The 18,303-nt window shown below is 43.9% G+C and overlaps 1 protein-coding gene across 1 annotated transcript; it reads left to right on the forward strand.

Moving 5' to 3' along the window:
- The first annotated feature begins 1,286 nt into the window (after nucleotides 1–1,286).
- On the forward strand, nucleotides 1,287–15,703 carry LOC139650782 (tensin-3-like). Its single transcript, XM_071527536.1, has 16 exons — nucleotides 1,287–2,240; nucleotides 6,058–6,221; nucleotides 6,460–6,592; nucleotides 6,742–6,825; nucleotides 8,929–9,067; nucleotides 9,229–9,800; nucleotides 9,955–10,041; nucleotides 10,154–10,263; nucleotides 11,267–11,282; nucleotides 11,697–11,792; nucleotides 11,995–12,072; nucleotides 12,566–12,643; nucleotides 13,127–13,295; nucleotides 13,391–13,459; nucleotides 13,771–13,800; nucleotides 13,946–15,703. Exons 1-16 carry the CDS (start codon nucleotides 1,361–1,363, stop codon nucleotides 14,088–14,090), a joined length of 2,850 nt encoding a protein of 949 aa, XP_071383637.1. The 5' UTR covers nucleotides 1,287–1,360; the 3' UTR covers nucleotides 14,091–15,703.
- The last annotated feature ends 2,600 nt before the right edge of the window (nucleotides 15,704–18,303 follow it).

Raw genomic sequence — 18,303 nt, forward strand, 5'->3', positions numbered from 1 at the left:
CTTTGTTGAGGTAGAGGGAGAGTGACAGTCAAACAGCAGCATTACTTCGCAACACTCTTCGCATGCACTTGGAATTTATACTGAGTCCTTGTTTTGTGTAAGTCTCGCAAAGTAGAACTTGATTTCATGGCTTTTGAAGTCTTTGGAGCAGTGATGGATTTGACTGTGCCTTGCAAATGCCTGACCTCTGTGATTTTTATTTTGCTTTGGAGGATTAAGGAGGTTGTTTGGACATATGCTGGGGGTCAAGGGGCAGGCGGAGGGAGCGGGGCGGCTTACTCACAGCAGGGTGAGGAATGCAGAGGTCAGACTCGGAAGACCCACAGCCTACTGACTTTCAGAGCAGCGTACAGATGGATCTCCACACCTCTTATATAACCTGAACACGAGGAACACCTTTGTCTGCTGCCACCTTGCCAGTTCACCTGGTGGCCCAGGGGGGGAGAGATAGAGGCTGTTATGGCAAGATGACTTGTAATAGCTTTGCTTGAAATAGGTTGGATTAGAATACTGATAGGAGTGGTTAGATTATGTGGTTGATTTTGCTTCATGTTAGTTTTTGGTTGTTGTTTTTTGCATTTCAGATCACAAAATGACTAATTAGATGGCTTACAAAAGTATGGAAAACATTTAGCTTTCCAGTTGTATAAGAAATGTACTGATGGCACCGGCATGTATTTCTCAATGTCTCAATTCAGTTCATAACATGGTTTCCTCTGTGAATGTGTCTATTTCCTAGTTACTGCAAGTCTAATCTGAAATGTCTGTTGTGAAATGTCTGAACTGTTGTCTTTGTCAGTGGAGGTGTGATTATATGTCTGGAGGTTTGTCAGTAACTCATTCTGTATGATGGAGTCTTGTTTGTGGGATAACCTATCTGTGCGTGTGAACGTAGTGTTGTGTTGTCTGTGGTTTTGTACTGTTTGTTTGTGTTTGTCTGTGTGAGTTCATGGTGTTTGTGTGTGCGTGTCTATGTGTGTATGCGTGCCCATACCAGCTGACCGTATGAAGGGCTGCATTTCTTCTCTTTGCAGTGCCACGTTCTCAGGGCCTAAACCAGGACAAAGCAGCTAACAAGAGGAGCCCCAACGGAGGAGCGGCCACGCTGGGCCGAGGGGCCCACACAACCTCCACCACCTCCAGTCCTGACCACAGTGATCACGCCCTCTCTGCCAGCAGTGACTCAGGCCTGTCTAGCACTTCTCTGTGGGCAGACAGACCCACACCTACAACCACCAACACCAACACCACCACCACCACCACCACCACCAGGCCAAACCAGGGTCCCAGCCGGCAGGAAAAGGCCCAGCTGAAGCGCCTCCTGAGTGGCTTTGGTCTTGAGGACCCCTGCCTGGAGGAGATGGCTGATCAAGGCCCCAGGGTGGGCATCCAGCGTATAGTCCCTGCCCAAGTGCACATCAACGGAGACCCCCGTCCCAGGGAGAGGGAAACGGACATCTTAGATGATGAGGTCATGACTGGTCATGATCTGCACAGCGTGGACAGCCTCGGGACCTTGTCGTCCTCCTGCCACAAGAGCAGCCAGAACTCCCTGCTCTCAGATGGCTTTGGGAGTCCTGGAGGAGAGGAGCATCAGCTGCCCCAAAGCCAGCACCACCACCAGCACCCTGCCGCTGCCCACATGGAGGAGTATGGGAGAGGCTATGCTGAGGCTACGAGGGGCTATCTGGGACCCCAAAGCAACTCTGTGGCTTCCTCTACTCCCAGCAGCGCTTCCATGCCCAAGCAGCATGTTTATAGACAGGGAAGCTATTCCACACACTCCTGGGTTCGCCAGCAGCAGATGGTAGCTGCACAACAGTTCGCCTACATGCCCGAGGATGGAAACGACACAGAGAGGTACCCAGGGAACAAGCAAGGGAGCAGCCCACCTAAAGCAGGCCTGCCCACTGAACCACAGGCTCCTACCAGGGACACGAATGAAGCCCTGAGAAAAGCAGTGACTCACAATGAACAGCCAACGATAAACAATAACAATAACAACAAACGGGATGAGGAGTTCAAATCTCTGACAGTGGACATTGACAACTCCATCGACCAGCTCAACCAGCTGATCATGGACCTGGATCCCACATTTGTGCCGGTTTCGACCCGCTCTAGCTCCATTAAGAGGAACGGCGGGGCACATGTGAATGGCTCAGCCACCAAATGCGCCAACGGCATCAATCACAGACTCAACGATAACAATGCAACCACCCTGCAAAACACACAGCAGACAGGTAAGATCGTCAGACAGTCTGGGTGTGGTGGTGATGGTGTGGTGTGGTGTGGTGTGGTGTTGTCTGGAAGTGTAGTTTGTGGTGAGTTCATGTGATGTAATGCTATGCAATGTGGTGGTGAAAAGGCTGTAGAAGCGGTAGTGACCAGGCCAGATAAGTTGATTTCCCACTAAACATCGTAAAAGATATACTTTTCCCATAATAAAACTACATTAATCAATATGCTAGGTATATTTTAATACTGTGCTCTGTAGCTCCTCTCTGACTGCTTCCAGCATCAACTCCTCTCCTCCCTCACTACAGAGTTAACTTCACAAAGCACACCTTTACTCCCTCTCCCACCTGGCGAGTGTTAGTGGAGCAGAAATAGCAGGGTTGTTGCCAGGTTTTCTGATGTTTTCAGCATGTTTCTGAGGTAAAAGAGCGCCGTCGAGACTTGTCTGTGTACAGCTATCTGACTACAGGATCAGTGCGGTACATGAAGAGAGGGAGAGCAGCTGTCATCGGCCTCTCTGAACACTGCTGTGTCTCACAGTTTGACTGTGAAATACAGATATACCGCTTACATAATGAAAGTCTTTACAGTCCTTTACAGTGGATTTTCTAACTGATGCCACTTTTGCATCAGTGAATAAATAGAAAAGCTGTTGTTTTTAGATGTTTTAAACATTATGTCACACACACACACCTTTTCTTCCTTTTAGTGTGAGTCATCTCTCACTTATGCTTCCCTCCTTTTGTCACATGGTTACTGCACAACATTACACTTTCATTTGTGTTCTAGAAGAAAAATAATAGATTTCTTATTCTCAGGATTTGTTGTTGTTATTCTGAAATATTTTTTTTTCCAATGTGCATTTTCAGGACAAGGATTTTGCTCATTAGCCGAATGTATTGCTTAGGACGCTGTCTGGAAAACCAAAAGATTAAGTCTTTTGTGATTTGGAAATTACAGTTCTCATCAATACCATGTGATCAATATATTTGATTGCTTGTTTTTCATTTTCCTTTTGTTGGTAGGGCTATTGTGCAGATGGACCCAACATTGCTTTGACATAATGTGTATTTAGACATACACCAAAGTTATTTCCACATGGCTCATGTTCAAACTGATACCAAGACCTTGTTCAAGGACACACACCATGATGTTGAAACACTGTGCAAAAGAATTTAAAGAATGTCCACTGCCTTTCAGTAACTGTGTGTCTCCTTCTAGCAACTTGCCATAAGCTTTCACAGAAGTTGCTGGATTAGAAATTCCATTAACTCACTTCAGTTTGTTGCCCCTACAAGCCCTTTTGGTGATTAAGATAACCTTATTCCTGTCAGGTTTTTTTTTACAGATTAAGTTATTTTAATGGCTATCTTTTTCCCATCCCATATTTTTTTTCCTCAAACTTGGCAAAGTCTATAGTTACAGGCTATCAAGTTTGGTAATGTTGACTCAATGATAGTCAGTTGATAGGTGCAATGGCACTCCATTTTGTTTTTTTTTACCTGGAGCCTAGTGAAGCAGAGAAGACAGAGAAAGCTGTCTGGCTGTTAGGTGTGTGTGAATCACACCAATATGTACCTGTGTTTGCCAGAGGGCACAAAATGGGGTGGGCTGAGGAATTTCCAGGAGAGGAACAAGTGTGCCCCGAGGCAAAGAGTTTTCCATTCGATTCCAAAGGCGTACCTGTCTGTGCATATCAACTACACAGGAGTGCCATTCCAAAAAACAAGCACTGAAGGCTATAACTTGCCGATAATATGTACGAAGCAATAGCATGTCTGTTTTGGACATATGGTGTTATCAGTTTGCACTGGTGATAGGGGTCATGTCTGAGATTCATTATGTCCAGCTGAATGTACCTAGATGCTGTTCAGATTTAAAGGACCAAAAGTGATTTATGAGATAGGGAGGCTGGTTAAATTATTTTAATTTTATGGATGATACATCATGACTATTTAAAGTAAATTTGTCCGGAGAATTTCAAATTTGGATAGATTTATTGTGGCAGCTGGTACTGCTTTCTGGTCAAAGTTTGTATCCAGTATCCAAGTCATTAGACCAATCGTGCTTTCTTGCTTGTGTTCCTTATGTCATTGCACCTAGGCAATGTGATGCCAAATATATCATTTGAATTCCTTCATGTCAAGTTAGGTTGCTCTTTATTCACAATTTTGTCAAACTTGATTCTATTCTTTTATTTTACCCAGTCTGATTCAAATCAGTGACTCTCTTATGGTGGTTTGAACGCTTTTTAACATCCATCAGTGCATTTGGCAGGTGAAGAAAGGGATGAGATGGGGGAGGAGAGAGGTTAGTGTATTTATGTTGTGCCAAGGATCTGGGAGCTGGGGCTGACATACAGCTACTGAGGGAGTGAGGAGAAAAACACAGGTAGATGGAGGATGAACTCCACCGGGGCTGGCTAAAATAAGGCCTGCAGGCCAAATTTGGCCCTCCACAAAATATTTTTTCCCACAAGGGTTCCAGAGGGCAGTAACAAGTTTTTGAGATAGCTCCAGTGGCAAATGTCAGAAAAGTCTGGGCAGCTCCAGTGTCCATAAATACTGCAATATTAACACACCATACAAAACATCCGTAGCGTTGTGCATATATTGCTACATCCTTTACTTCTTCGAGTCATACATGATAAACTTCAGAGCTGAAACCAAGAAAATACATCCACAACCCTTTTTTTCTGTTGATATCAGAGCTTTGATGAATTTTTTGTGTTTTTTACTATGTTAAATCAAATGTATGTCCCGATCTAAGATTTCTCCTGAGGTTATATTAGAGAGGTGGGGTGACGGAAGTGATGGCAGTGAGAGTCATTAGAGAGAATGAGAATTTGTCTCTGTCGCATGATAATGACAGAGCCATTCAGAGCCATGCCCCCTCAATGAGCTCAAGTCCCCATGACCCCTTCTCACACCTCTCACACCTCCCACCAACAAGCAGACAAAAGGCATGCACTCACTAGCTCAAGGACATACACACACACAAACACACACACACACAAAAACACAGTTCTGCAGACTGGTGTGTATAATGTAAGAGGAAAAACTCGCATCACTCTGATGCATGCATGCAGAAACACAGACACAAACAGTTTTGCCATCCATCCATTGCACCAGACAATGTGTGTGTGTAATGATCCCCAGCATTAGCACTTCTGCACCATTAGCATTCTTCAGGGCTGAGAGGGCAGTGCTCTCTGGGAGGGCTCAAATTAACACCCTGGTGCTGAGTGGCAGCACTCTCCGGAGTAGCCACACATTGTCACAACATTGACCAACCCCCAGCTAACCCCCTTGGCATTCCTCAGCTGTCCTCTCAAAACATTAACAGCAGTGCAGGCATCAGCTCCGGGGTCAAATACTGCTCGAATGAGTCCAGGCAGAAAAAAAATAAATAAATGACTTCCTGGATTGACAACATTGAAGCATCAACAACCAACAGAAAGCAGCCATGAAAGTAGCCACCCCACTTCACATCAACTTGTTTATACCTCAGTTGTTTTTGATTTAAAATGAATATGATCACTGGAGCACAAAGGTGAACGTATGCCTTTATTCCAGAGCAAACAGACTAGCATTTCAACACTACTGCACCTTGACTCGGATGAAGATGCAGTAGCATTAAAACGTGCTGCAGTGATAATCCCCTATTTTTCTGAATGCTCTCGCTGGCTGATAAGTGGAATCACTGTTGTTTTTATTTTTAGTGTTTTTTTATTGACTTGGTTTCTTTGAAATCAATGATGTTTGTAACTCTGTTAGCACTGAATGACCTGCTTGTCACTCCTGTCCATCTGTGTGTATCCAGCTGTCCAGCCCAGCGAGGTGCGGGGAGACAGCATGCGGACTCTGAGTCTGAGTCGCCAAGGAAGTGATGTCACAGATCGCCCAGGCTTCTGTAGCTCAGGGTGGGCTGGGACAGAGGAGTACAGGGGCCCACGGACATACTCCCCCTGTGTGCCACAGCCCCAGGTAAATACAGTGTGTGTGTGTGTGTGTGTGTGTGTGTGTGTGTGTGTGTGTGTGTGTGTGTGTGTGTGCGGTTTTTCCCACCGCTACATGCATTACACTTTTATCAGTGCATGCTGGTGTGTTCATACTTGTTGATGTATGACATCCTACTCACAGCGGATGCTCACATGCATGGTTTTACCATATTTGTGTGTGTGTGTGTGTGTGTGTGTGTGTGTGTGTGTATTGTTTGTCACAGCATGGCATATTGTACAGGAGTGACAGTGTTGACTACAGGGCGCAGGGTCCTGACGTGGACAGCGGGGTTGAGGCTGGGAGTGACATGACTCCGCCCACTCCTGCCTTCCCCATCTCTCCCCCTACACCTTATGGTAAGAATGTGTCATTGTAAATACACATTTCCTTTGTCCATGTGTATGATTTAGCATGTATTTGTGACAGGCTTTGTTGTGCTCAAATGTAATGTTTTTTTGTCTGCCATGATTTTTTAACTTGATCCTCATCTGCTTTTGTTTTCCAGTGAAAAATATGTCGGAATTCACTCACCTCAGGCAAACTCCATCTCCTAGCATGCAGTCTTATGGAGGCTACAGAACAGAAGATGGTAGGGTCATATCTCCTTTATTTACAAACTGAATAGACTCGTTTGAGAAAACAGAGCATCACATATAGCTGTAATATATAATTCTTCATTTAGGGTGAAGAAAATAGTCTTAATTATTATGAATTTAACAGCAGGGTCTCAGAATAGACATTAGAAAACGGAGCAATACTAAAAAAAACCCTGTTCTCCATTGAAATTGACGGTATATACTGAAAATACAGAAATGTCATTCCATTGTGAACCCAAAATATGGGTCGCCTGACCTTTTTGAATGAGCCTTTGGAATTGAGGCACCTCATTGTGGGAAGTCAAATAATGAACAAAGTGCTCTGTGAAGGAAAAAAAGCACAAATTAAGTCTGTTTTCTTTGTGCAAACCCTTACTCAAGCTTCCCTCCATTCTTCTATTCATCCACTCTAGTTATTTTTTTTTCTCTCCCAATTAAAGATAGTGAATGAGTGACAAAAAAGACATGCAGCGAGCAGGACATAATTGCCAGGGACTCACAAAGAGCTAAAAGTTTTCCTTTCATGGCTGCCCAGCACAACTTGCCAATGTCTGCATGTTTGGATTCGCTATCTCACCAGTATAGAGTTATTTCAGGTCCCCCTTGCTTTAACTAATAGAGCTTACATTGTTGTTTGTGGAATTTTAGCAGTTTTGAGAAAGAGGCAGGAAACAAAGACGCCTCATGAATGCCTGCGCAGGGAGATTCCTAACCAGTCTCGGCTTCCCATGTTTGGTTTTTGGAGAATGTCTGCGTGGTTTACATCCCGAAAAGAAAACTTTTTTAGACATAATAGTGATGTTCTTCAGATTAAAACTGAGCAGTTTTTGTTTCTTTTCGTGTGGATGCTTTTGCTGTGGTGTTTCTCTGTGGTGGAACACACCCTTGGTACGACATTGTTCTCAGCGATGGGGAGAGTTGTGTTTTTACAGCACTTTGTAGCACTGCCATTTGTGGATTTTCATGTCATTTCCCAAAACTTTTAAGTATTCATTGTTTACTCGCTCTTTATCAAAGAACTATCTACTAGATAATTAAATCAGTTTAGAGACTGTCTGTCCCCCCCCTTGAATGGAGACCCAGAGCTTTAATAATGTTTGCTCTGTTGTAGTTGGCATGGTTTCTGAGCACTGTTGTGACTGAGTGTCACTGGAGAGGCACTAGAGTGCTGATGTCAGAGGTTACCCACATACAGAGGGACGATCTCATTACAGATCTGACATTGATGTCCATCTGACCCCTCATTGGCCTGTTTCTATAGCGATCTATGTCTAAGCGGTGTAAGAGTGGCAGCGCCTCGGAGTTGATCTGTGCCCCTACTGTGCTCACCAGTTCAGACACCCAGGCAAGAATCACTTCATTCACTGCTGCCACATCTCCATGGTTACCGTGGGTCAGGAAGCATGGCACAAAAACACTTTTCTTCCTCCATGAAAGTGTCTCTGTGTACACAGAGGGGAAATGGGGACAAAAAGAAACCAGTTCTTGTCAGCTTTGCACCTCTCATTCCCATAAAAGTAACCCATAGAAAATCTGGCAGTAGACCTATATGGAAACATGTGCTTTCAAGTTGGGGGCAGCTTGCTGTCAATGGCTCCAGGCTATGATTGATTAAAGAAAAGCTTTTAGATAATTATGTCAGAGGGCTTTTAATTTCTAGCTGCAGTTGAGTCTGATTTGTTGACTCGGTGGTTTATGGCAGGGGTAATGTGGTGATCTGCTTCATACAGATCGATGGCTGAGGTTGAGGGAGCAGACGGGATTTTCATTTTAATTCCAATGTTGATTGATGTGTTACTGGAAAAAATCCAATGCTCTTCCCTGAGGGGAGTTCTCCATACCTTGTGACCATTTTTTCATATCATGTCATCTTAGGTGTTACAGAGTTTAGTTTTGCCTAGTTTAGCTTTTTGAAGTTCATTTCTCCCTTTAATTCTCCTATACCCATATTTTTCCTGTACCCATATTTAGTTTCTTATTTATATTAAATAAAAAAAATAGCTCTACCTTGACGAGGAACAGAATCTTCCACCCTGATTGTCGATGTGATTATGTTTGAGGCATCATGTCTTATTTACTCTCTTGCTCTCACGCAGAGCCCCAGGGATACTCAGAGATGATTGGTCATGTTGGACGACCAGATGATGGCTTGCCAGACTCCTCCCTCAGCTGCCACAGGTTGCTAAGTGCCACACGCTCCACCTCCATCGGTGGGACCCTCCAGCGGACAGATAGGTAAAGGTCCATCCAGTGAAAAGTCTTTCTGTGTCCCTTTGAAGATATTTGTACACTTTTACACATGACGGCTTAATGGCTAATTGCGAGTTGATGCAGTTTTGCTGCATATTTATCATACTTTTGTGATCCTTCACCTTTGTTTTTCCTCTCACCTCAAGACCACTGATGGGCCAGCCCTGGCCAGAGCATGCCATCCTGAGCCGCCACACCTCCCTGAGCAGCTACCCCACTGCCAGACAACCAGCCCAACATTCCATGTCACTGGACTATGGCCACCACTCTCCGCCCCAGGCCCATCCCCACCCTCACCCTGCCCCCAACGCCCACAGCTCTCCCCGAAGCAGCCAGCGAAGCCACGTGGCCCGCTACGCTCTCAGCCACAGTCCTGCTCAGAGCTTTGATGAGCAGGAGGACTCAGGCCTGGGCTATGGCACAGACTGCGCACCCTCCACCTCCTCTCTCCTGGGAAATGGAAGCATGGACAGGGATCTTCTGACCTCCATGGATGGACAGAGTCAGTCACAGCCACTCCAAGTGCAGCCCCCACTCCTGCCCCCACTCCTGCCCGAGAAGAAGAGGGCGTCAGATGGGGAGCATTCCCTGGGAACAGCCTCTCCAGCCCTCAGTGGCTTCTCAAGCCCCCACAGCGGGAGCTCCCTCAGTATTCCCTTCCCCAACGTCTTGCCTGACCTCTCAGCTCAGATGCCAGGCACAGCCTCGCCATTACCAGGTAAGCTAGCAGTCCTGAGTCAGCTATCAATCCATCCTGTGTATTCTGCAGCTAATGGCCTCATGAGTATCACATGGCTTGATTTTCCACACATGAATGAATACTGCTACAGTGGTGCTTGGTACACTGGCTAATCATTATATGTGTTTTCCAGATGTACTGGCCAGCAAACAGGTGACTGTAAAATTTGTGCAAGACACATCAAAATTCTGGTACAAGCCAGATATCTCAAGGGATCAAGGTAGGCTTCCAATTACTGTCTTTTGTTTCAATGTAATAAAATAACTGAAACTGTTTGCCAAACTATATGGCAACCTCACACTCATTATGTCATTGTGTTTCTCTTCACTCAGCCATTTCAGTCCTGAAGGACAAGGAGCCTGGCTGCTTCATCGTGCGGGACAGCCACTCCTTCAGAGGGGCCTATGGGCTGGCCATGAAGGTGGCAACGCCGCCACCCTCAGTCCTCCAGCAGACTAAGAAAGGTACAGTAGATGTGCACGAAAAGTAGAACTTCTTCCAAGCTGAAATTTTAATTGACATGCTATACTTATTGGGTCTGCATTGCGATGCAGGAAAGAGAAAGAGAGAGAAAGAGAAAGGAGCCTGACTGTCTGCATATCTTAGAGCTAAGAATCTTCTAAATTGTTCCTGTGTGAATTATGCCTTGTTCCCAAGAGCTCTGTATGATAGTGGAAATATTAGGGATTGGACCAACTGAAGGGACATCCTGTGAATCACACATCACACAACCACACACAAAGCCCTCTACAGTTACAGTCCTCTGTACTCACCTCCATGGCTGGAACCTGAGAGTTCTGCCTCTGTTTGTGTGTGAGAGCTCCTTGCTCTGGGTCTCTCTCCTGGGCACTACCATGATATAGCCAAACAGACCCCTATTGCCAGGTAGTCTTAGATGTGCAGCTAATGTTTCACCTCTTAACAATGGATGTGCTGGGTCTATAAGCCTGCATTGATCCCTGGGCCTTCTCCAGGGAAGGTCCCTGCCCCACATAACTTCGCCTGATGTAGATGTTATATCAAAGGGAGTTAAAATCATGCTGCTACGTTAATTTATTTCCTGGTTTGTTTGTTTAGCGTATTCATTATGAAATATGGGGGAGCTCTTCTTGGAACCAAAACAAAGTGCGAGGGACTTCAAGAGGAACTGGCCAAATGCTCCCAGCCAGCATTCTCTGGCCTTGTTTCAATGTGAAAACAAAGACTGACTGATAGAAGTTCCTCACATCAATTTCTCCTCTTCAAAAAAGGGCCCAAGGACATTAAATCCTTCGCAACATACTGTATATTAGAAACAAGTTAAGATACATTTCTCACCAAAAACAACACATGGTAAGGGCTACCTCTGCCCTCGTACCCTTCCCCAGCGCCAGTCCACCGCAGCGCACAACCCTTCCAGTTTCCCCCTCACACCTGTCCTTTTGTCTGCCTTCACCCCTTTGCAGTCCAGTGGCACCTGTGGTGACATCATGACACGGTCCTTCTCCACACTCTCAGCTTAGGGCATTGTGGCTCCTTAACAGTGTGAAACCCAACCCACCTTAAGGAGAGGGCCTCTCTCTGAGCCTTTGTGTCAAGACATTCCTCACATAGACTCTGCTCCTGCCCCCTCGGAGGCGCTTCTGTTGAATCATAATCCCATTAATCTCTGGAGCGATTGAATGTGGCGATTTAATATGTTTTATGTAACTCTTGGAGGCTGGGAAATTACTTGTTAGACTGAGGCGTATACTTGGAACTGCTATTTAGGTCAGACTAAATAAGGGGTGTCAGATAGAGGACACATTTGCTCGGACAGAAAGCAGACTGGTGCTATTGTGAGGAATAAATGACCTCTCATATCTATTTTCCTTTTATGCTCTTTGTTTCTGACAGGAGGAGATCTATCCAATGAATTAGTGCGCCACTTCCTTATCGAGTGTACGCAGAAAGGAGTTCGGTTGAAGGGTTGCCCCAATGAGCCCTACTTCGGTGAGTGTCCACTCTGTTGTACCGTTGGTTTACAACAGTGACACCCCCTGGTCATAAGGCTGCCCTACACCACAGAGGCCGTGCACAATACTGCCCTCTCCTGGTCACTGGTGCATTGTGCAAGTGGCTGCTGTTCAGTAACGTCATCTGCAGCATGACATGACAGATTAACTAAATGGTTTGATGTGTGTTTGGTTTACAGGAAGTCTAACTGCATTGGTCTGCCAGCATTCAATCACCCCCTTGGCCCTTCCATGCAAACTTATCATACCTGACAGAGGTGAGAGTACACATACACACACACACACACACATATACACATCCAATCCATTCACCTTGTCCGAAAGAAATGATAAAATGACACTAATTTAACTTGGGGAGACCGATCATTATTTAGGTTTTACGAGGTTGTTTAATCAGAGGCTTAAAGTCAAATCATAAAGAAACCAGAATGATAAGGAGGAAATGAATGATGGTCACAAATATTATCTATCTACATCTATCTATCTATCTATCTATGAGTCAGCTATCAGTCCATCCTGTGTATTCTGCAGCTAATGGCCTCATGCGTATCACATGGCTTGATTTACCACACATGAAGGAATATCTATCTATCTATCTATCCATCTATCCATCTATCCATCCATCCATCCATCCATCCATCCCCGTCTCTCTGTCTGTCTGTCTATGTAGTCATTTTTTTTCTTAATGTAGCAGTGACACTGTTCACTGAAGAATCTTGCTGATGTATTTTTTGTTTTCCATGTTCTCAGATCCCCTTGAGGATGTTGTGGAGAATACCTCGCAATCAGTCACCAACTCTGCTGCTGAGCTCCTCAAACAGGGAGCAGGTAATCAGACATCTAGGATCACTCGCTATGAATAGCCATGATGACTAACCAATGATTGCACTGTAGGCAAACAAGGACACAAATTCCACTCCATGGGTGGAATTTGATTATACCTTTGGTGATGGTTGAAGGGCCGCAAAATCGAATAACTGATATGTACTAAAATAGAAGAGCACACACAATTCTGGGATGATCATCTTCTGAATATTTAATGTTGAATGTATATGTTGTTATATATTGTATTTGGGATGTATATATGTATAGTGATATACAGTATATAGTCTTTTGTATGTCCTGCAGTGTCCATTTGCACTTGTTCCATGTGCTGTACTATGAAACTCTGGAAGTTGTCAATTATGTCTCTGCACCAATGTCACCAAGACAAATTGCTGTACAGTTATTGCACCTAGTGATTAAAGTGAGTCTGAGTTTTAATTGGAGTTTAATTTGAAGTTTAATTTGAGTCTCTCTCTGCTCCGGCAGCCTGTAATGTGTGGTACCTGGGCTCGGCCGAGATGGAGTCTCTCACAGGCATCCAAGCGGTGCAGAAAGCCACCAGTATGACTCTGAGCTCCGAGCCCCGTCCCACCTCCACTGTGGTCCACTTCAAGGTCTCCAGCCAGGGAATCACCCTTACCGACAACCAGAGGAAGTGAGTACCACACACACATGCACCGTACACGTGTGCACACACATACAAAGACCCACTTAACACAATAACCAACCCTCCCCTTTCTCTTTTTTTAGACTCTTCTTCAGGAGGCATTATGCTGTCAACACAGTCATATACTGTGCATTGGACCCTCAAGATAGAAAGTGAGTAATGCAGATTCAACATTTTGACATGTCATTTAAGGATTTTCAGGTTGCAGGTCATGGCTATAGTTAGCCCAGTCTATTACACTCCAAGAGAGTGTGGTATGACAAAATGTTTCATAGATAACTTGATTCAAACAATGGCAGGAAACACAAGCAAGGAATATCAACAAACTTGCCCATGATTGCTCAATCCACAAGAAAATCAACTTCCTCAGTACTGATTGTAAATATTCAGGTTAAAAGTAAGTAATCGACAAGCTCTAACAAACTAGTAACATTGTTTTATGCTCCTTTTCCTCTCATCGTAGGTGGAGAAAAGATGGCTGCCCCTCGGCAAAGTAAGTTATTCTTATATAGGTACAACCAGAACAGCAATAGCTTTATTTATTTGATGGTTATTACATAAAGCAATTATTTTAAGGGGGATTTGGTCTGTTTGAGATGGATGACAGTGTCGTTAAGTAGTTTCCTCCATCTTTGCAGGATCTTCGGCTTTGTGGCAAGGAAAACTGGCAGTGCCATGGACAATGTATGTCACCTGTTCGCCGAGCACGACCCTGAGCAGCCAGCTAGTGCCATTGTCAACTTTGTCTCCAAGGTGATGATTGGCTCTCAGAAGAGTAAGTAGGCCTGCCTTGGACTGAACTGACTGAAACAGGAGTTAAGCAGACTCGAGGACCGGAGAGGAACAATGAAGTTCTTCAAAAGTTGGATGGAAGATGGTGAAGACTGGATGTGAATTATGTGTATGTTTGTAATGATGACACTACACTGACCAGCTCCAGGACATTCAATGACATCTTTCAACAGGATTCAGAACTCCCATTCTGAGTGAAGAAACTTTTTCCTCCAAATGAACTGTAAGGAAGCCAACTAACAAAATCATGAGAGACATGTAATCTTTTGCTACTGTTTTACAACTGTAGTGTCTTATGTTACTACAGTTTAAAATATTAATTCTCAACATATTTTGTATCCATAGTACAATGGCTGGTTTTATAATCCACGCAGCTATTTGTGGATAAATTAAGAAAATCCAGTAGTGTTGCATGTAAGACTGTGTCTTTTGTAATATTTAACCAAAACAAACTCTATTCAAGCTATTAACATTGTGTAAAGTGGTAACCATTGTAGAAGCTCCTCCATGCTGCATCTATCCTACATTAGTGGAGCAGGACTGAGACAGTTTCTTGTGAAGTTTAAACAAAAGCGCGAAAGCAGCCCACATGTAAAATGTGGGACTTCTGGAATGGCTACATCTGTAAGTATACATGCTGCAGGATTATCCTTACTTTATCTATGCAATGTAAAATTTTATTTTTTTAATCCATCGCATACATGTGCATTATGTATTTGGCCTCTCGGAACCCATGTGTCTCCATGACCCATTTATGTTAAATAATTTTCTTCTATTCTGTTATGATGTATGTGAATATGACCACTTTGAAAGCTATCATGAAATGTGTGAGTGTGTTGAAATGAATAAAACCATAGAAAAAATATTTTTAAGTAAACCCTAATATATATTGAGTTGACATGAGTTGGTTAAAAACGCATCAGTACTTTGTGTAGAAAACAATGCGAGTGGCATTCCTCTCACCGCTGCCAAATTAGTGTTTTGTATTGTCCTCCTTGTGGGAGTGTATTGCCACTAACTGCATTGCAATGTCTCAGTGTCAAAAATATATCAGTATACATCATTTTGTACATTTAATTTGCATTTTTTTTTAAAAGATAGAGGCCTCTATGTTGATAGAACAAATGCTGTAAATGCAGTAGTTACAAGAAAGAAAAGCACTCAGTTTTGAATTGCGCTAATAAATTTAGGACATGATATACCCAGTAAGTCATCTGTCAATGACATATACAATACACTTGCTCTGGGACAAAGATAGTGGTTTATTTGCCCCAGTTGTCAACTTGCAAACATTGTGTATGAGATGATGACCATTAAAATATTCATTCCCTTGTGCTTTAACTTTGTGACGGGCAACTATGTTACCTAGAGAGGGACCAACCACAATAAAGCTTTGTTGATATGCTTACATTGATTATGTACACATTTGTTATGTCGTTATCATTTTCATGACCTACTATCTGTACCTCACACCTATATATTATCTCATACTTAAGAGTAATAAGCGTAATACATTGTATTGTGCCTCTGTCTATAACACGCTACATGAACAGTTAATTTGTATATTGGAATGCAATGTTTGATGTGTTCTGTAAATAAACAAAAGGGAAAAGTTACTTCATCTGTCAATTTATTAAGCACATTACTGAAACATATAAACACTATGCAGAGGTCAGTGAAGATCAGCCACAACACTTAGAAGATAAGACTTGAAAGGCGAGATTACACTTCACCCAGTATCATGTAGTTTGGTTGTTATAGACAGGTTTCTACCGTCTGCCAATATTAACTAAGCTTACAATACAAATAATGATTTGAGAAGGGTAATAAAATCATGACACTACTTCCTTTGGGTTCTACAAAGAGTCAACCCGTTTGAAACATCTCCACCATGGAGAAAGTAATAGTTTCAGTTCAATTTGCAGCCAGCAGAGGACACTAGCAACACAAAACTCCAGCAAACTCCTGAACTCCTGCAACCTGGAGTCTGGAGTCAAGTGGAGCGGTTTTGTGACGTGGCTGTTTCCCCAGTCTAAATTAACTTTGGTAGCAATAGCTAAAGAGTGGAAAAGTGATGGTAATGGACTTAAGTGGCCCACCACCGCATAGTTTATAAAGGTGTACTACTTGTGTGTGCCTGTATGACAGAATAGCTAGCACTGACACACAAGCAAGCTCTCTCTCTCTCTCTCTCTCTCTCTCTCTCTCTCTCTCTCTCTCTCTCTCTCTCTCTCTCTTTCCCTCTCTCTCTCTCTGTCTCTCCCTCTCTCTCTCTCTCTCTCTCTCTCTTTCTTTCTCTTTCTCCCTCTCACATACACACATTTATGCACAGATACCACACACACACACGTGTCCACTGTCTAATTTCTGAAGTGCAGTAAAAAAAGAGGCTCTTACCTTGACGCAGGCCCGGACAGGTCGGTCTTTGACTGGGCCAGTGGTGTTGAGAGGGAATAAAATTGCAGAGGGGAAAGGGGGAGGAGGGGGGTAATGGGGTAGACCGGTCCCTCCTCCCCACTACTGTCCCTCTGCAGGTGGTGAAAGTGAAGAATTCCCGGGGAGGGCAGGAAGGAAGTGAAGGCCCAGGTGTGGCGACTGCAGAGAGCCCACAGCCCATCTTCCTCTGTTATTTACTGTGGAGTGGCCTAGAAATAAAAGAGGCTGGGGAAAGTCCAGAGAAGCGAGCAGCAGTATTAGACTGCAGAGGAATCTGTCAAACGGGAGAATATTTCACACAGGTAATAACAGTGTGTGAGACAGAGAGAGAGAGAGCTATGTAATTGGATACTGAAATAATTTCCCATCAAGCGTGTTTGATATACTTTAATATTTACTATTACATAGCTGATTAATGACATAGGAGCATGTGCCTCAAAGCATGTGCAGAACTAGGCCTGTCTTCCAAATCTAAATATAAACATGGCAGCCACTGATGAGCTTCTGGGATATAATCACTGCCATTGTGTTGACGTTCCTGACCCGAGCAGGGACCCATAACGGACACTGATTAAGCCTGTCACATACAGTATGTCGTTTCAACAAACACAAGCCTGCCAATAAACTTCACAGGTTTACAGCAGTCACTTCCGGCAGTTGCTGGGCGAAACCATTCAAGTTTCACTCCTCAGCAGTCTCCAGTGAAGTGTTAGGGATAGTGCTGAGGTAAAAGGCTCTGTTTATCAAAGACAAAACTCATTTTCAATTCTCTGACCATCCCGGCTCTGCCACATTTACGGCCACTTAATTAGAGGGGCAGGGCCATCTCTCCTCAGAGGCAGAACAAAGGTTGGAGAGCAAAAATAGAAAGTTCAGTTCGGGATGGCTGCACAATTTGAGGCCCCTGTTTGGTTTTCAGCAGACGCCGAAACCTCAAAATGCATTGTGGGATTAACAGAGGACTTTCATATCGGGGTACCACTGGCTATAACAAAGATGGTAGTTCAGTTCAGTTCAAGAAGATGAGGGGACATTAATTGAATTGACATTGAATGTTAGGAAACAATAAAAGTCAGAATCAGAAAAACAGAATCTTTCCAGCTCTTTGGCAAAATGTATGCATATTTCTGTACTATAAACAGAGAAACCCAAACTGTTTCTGATGTATTGCTGTCATGTGAGAGTGAGGCGGTATAGTCATCCTGGCTGAACAGTAACACTTGACTGTGCTAAAAGTAAAGGTGACCCATTTTAACCGGAGGGTAGCAAGTTACAGAGCGCATAGGCTCCCAATTACTCTCTTCAGCCCCAGATAGCGTCACGGACCGTGGCTCTGGAAGAGCCTCAACAGGCTGCTGAGCTGGAAAGAACTACAGCAAGGTCAAGTGCTGCCTTTGTGATGGGAATGTGTGTTAACACTGTAAGAGACTTTGTGCGAAGGTGTAAAGACAGAGTACGCTGGAGAGGGAGAGAGAGAGAGAGAGAGAGAGAGAGAGAGAGAGAGAGGATACAGAAAGAGAGAGAGAGAGAGAGAGAGTAAGGAAGAAAGAAGCACAGATGCATTTGTATACCCACTGGTGTCTTGAGTGGAACTTGTCAGTGGTCAAAACCGTTTACTCTGCCTTTTCAACAGTAACAGAGGAAAATCCCTGACAACATTGTTTCACCTCAATGAATGGCTTTCACAATGGCTCTCTCTCTCTAGTTGGATGACTTTACTGCCCCATTGCCAAATTACTGCAACTCATGGATCTATTTATGGACACAC

Source organism: Centroberyx affinis, unplaced genomic scaffold, assembly GCF_046629955.1.
Source record: "Centroberyx affinis isolate AG114_WGS23_722 - 3 ecotype Tasmania unplaced genomic scaffold, CSIRO-AGI_Caff_v1 ptg001544l_1, whole genome shotgun sequence".
Taxonomy (NCBI): domain Eukaryota; kingdom Metazoa; phylum Chordata; class Actinopteri; order Beryciformes; family Berycidae; genus Centroberyx; species Centroberyx affinis.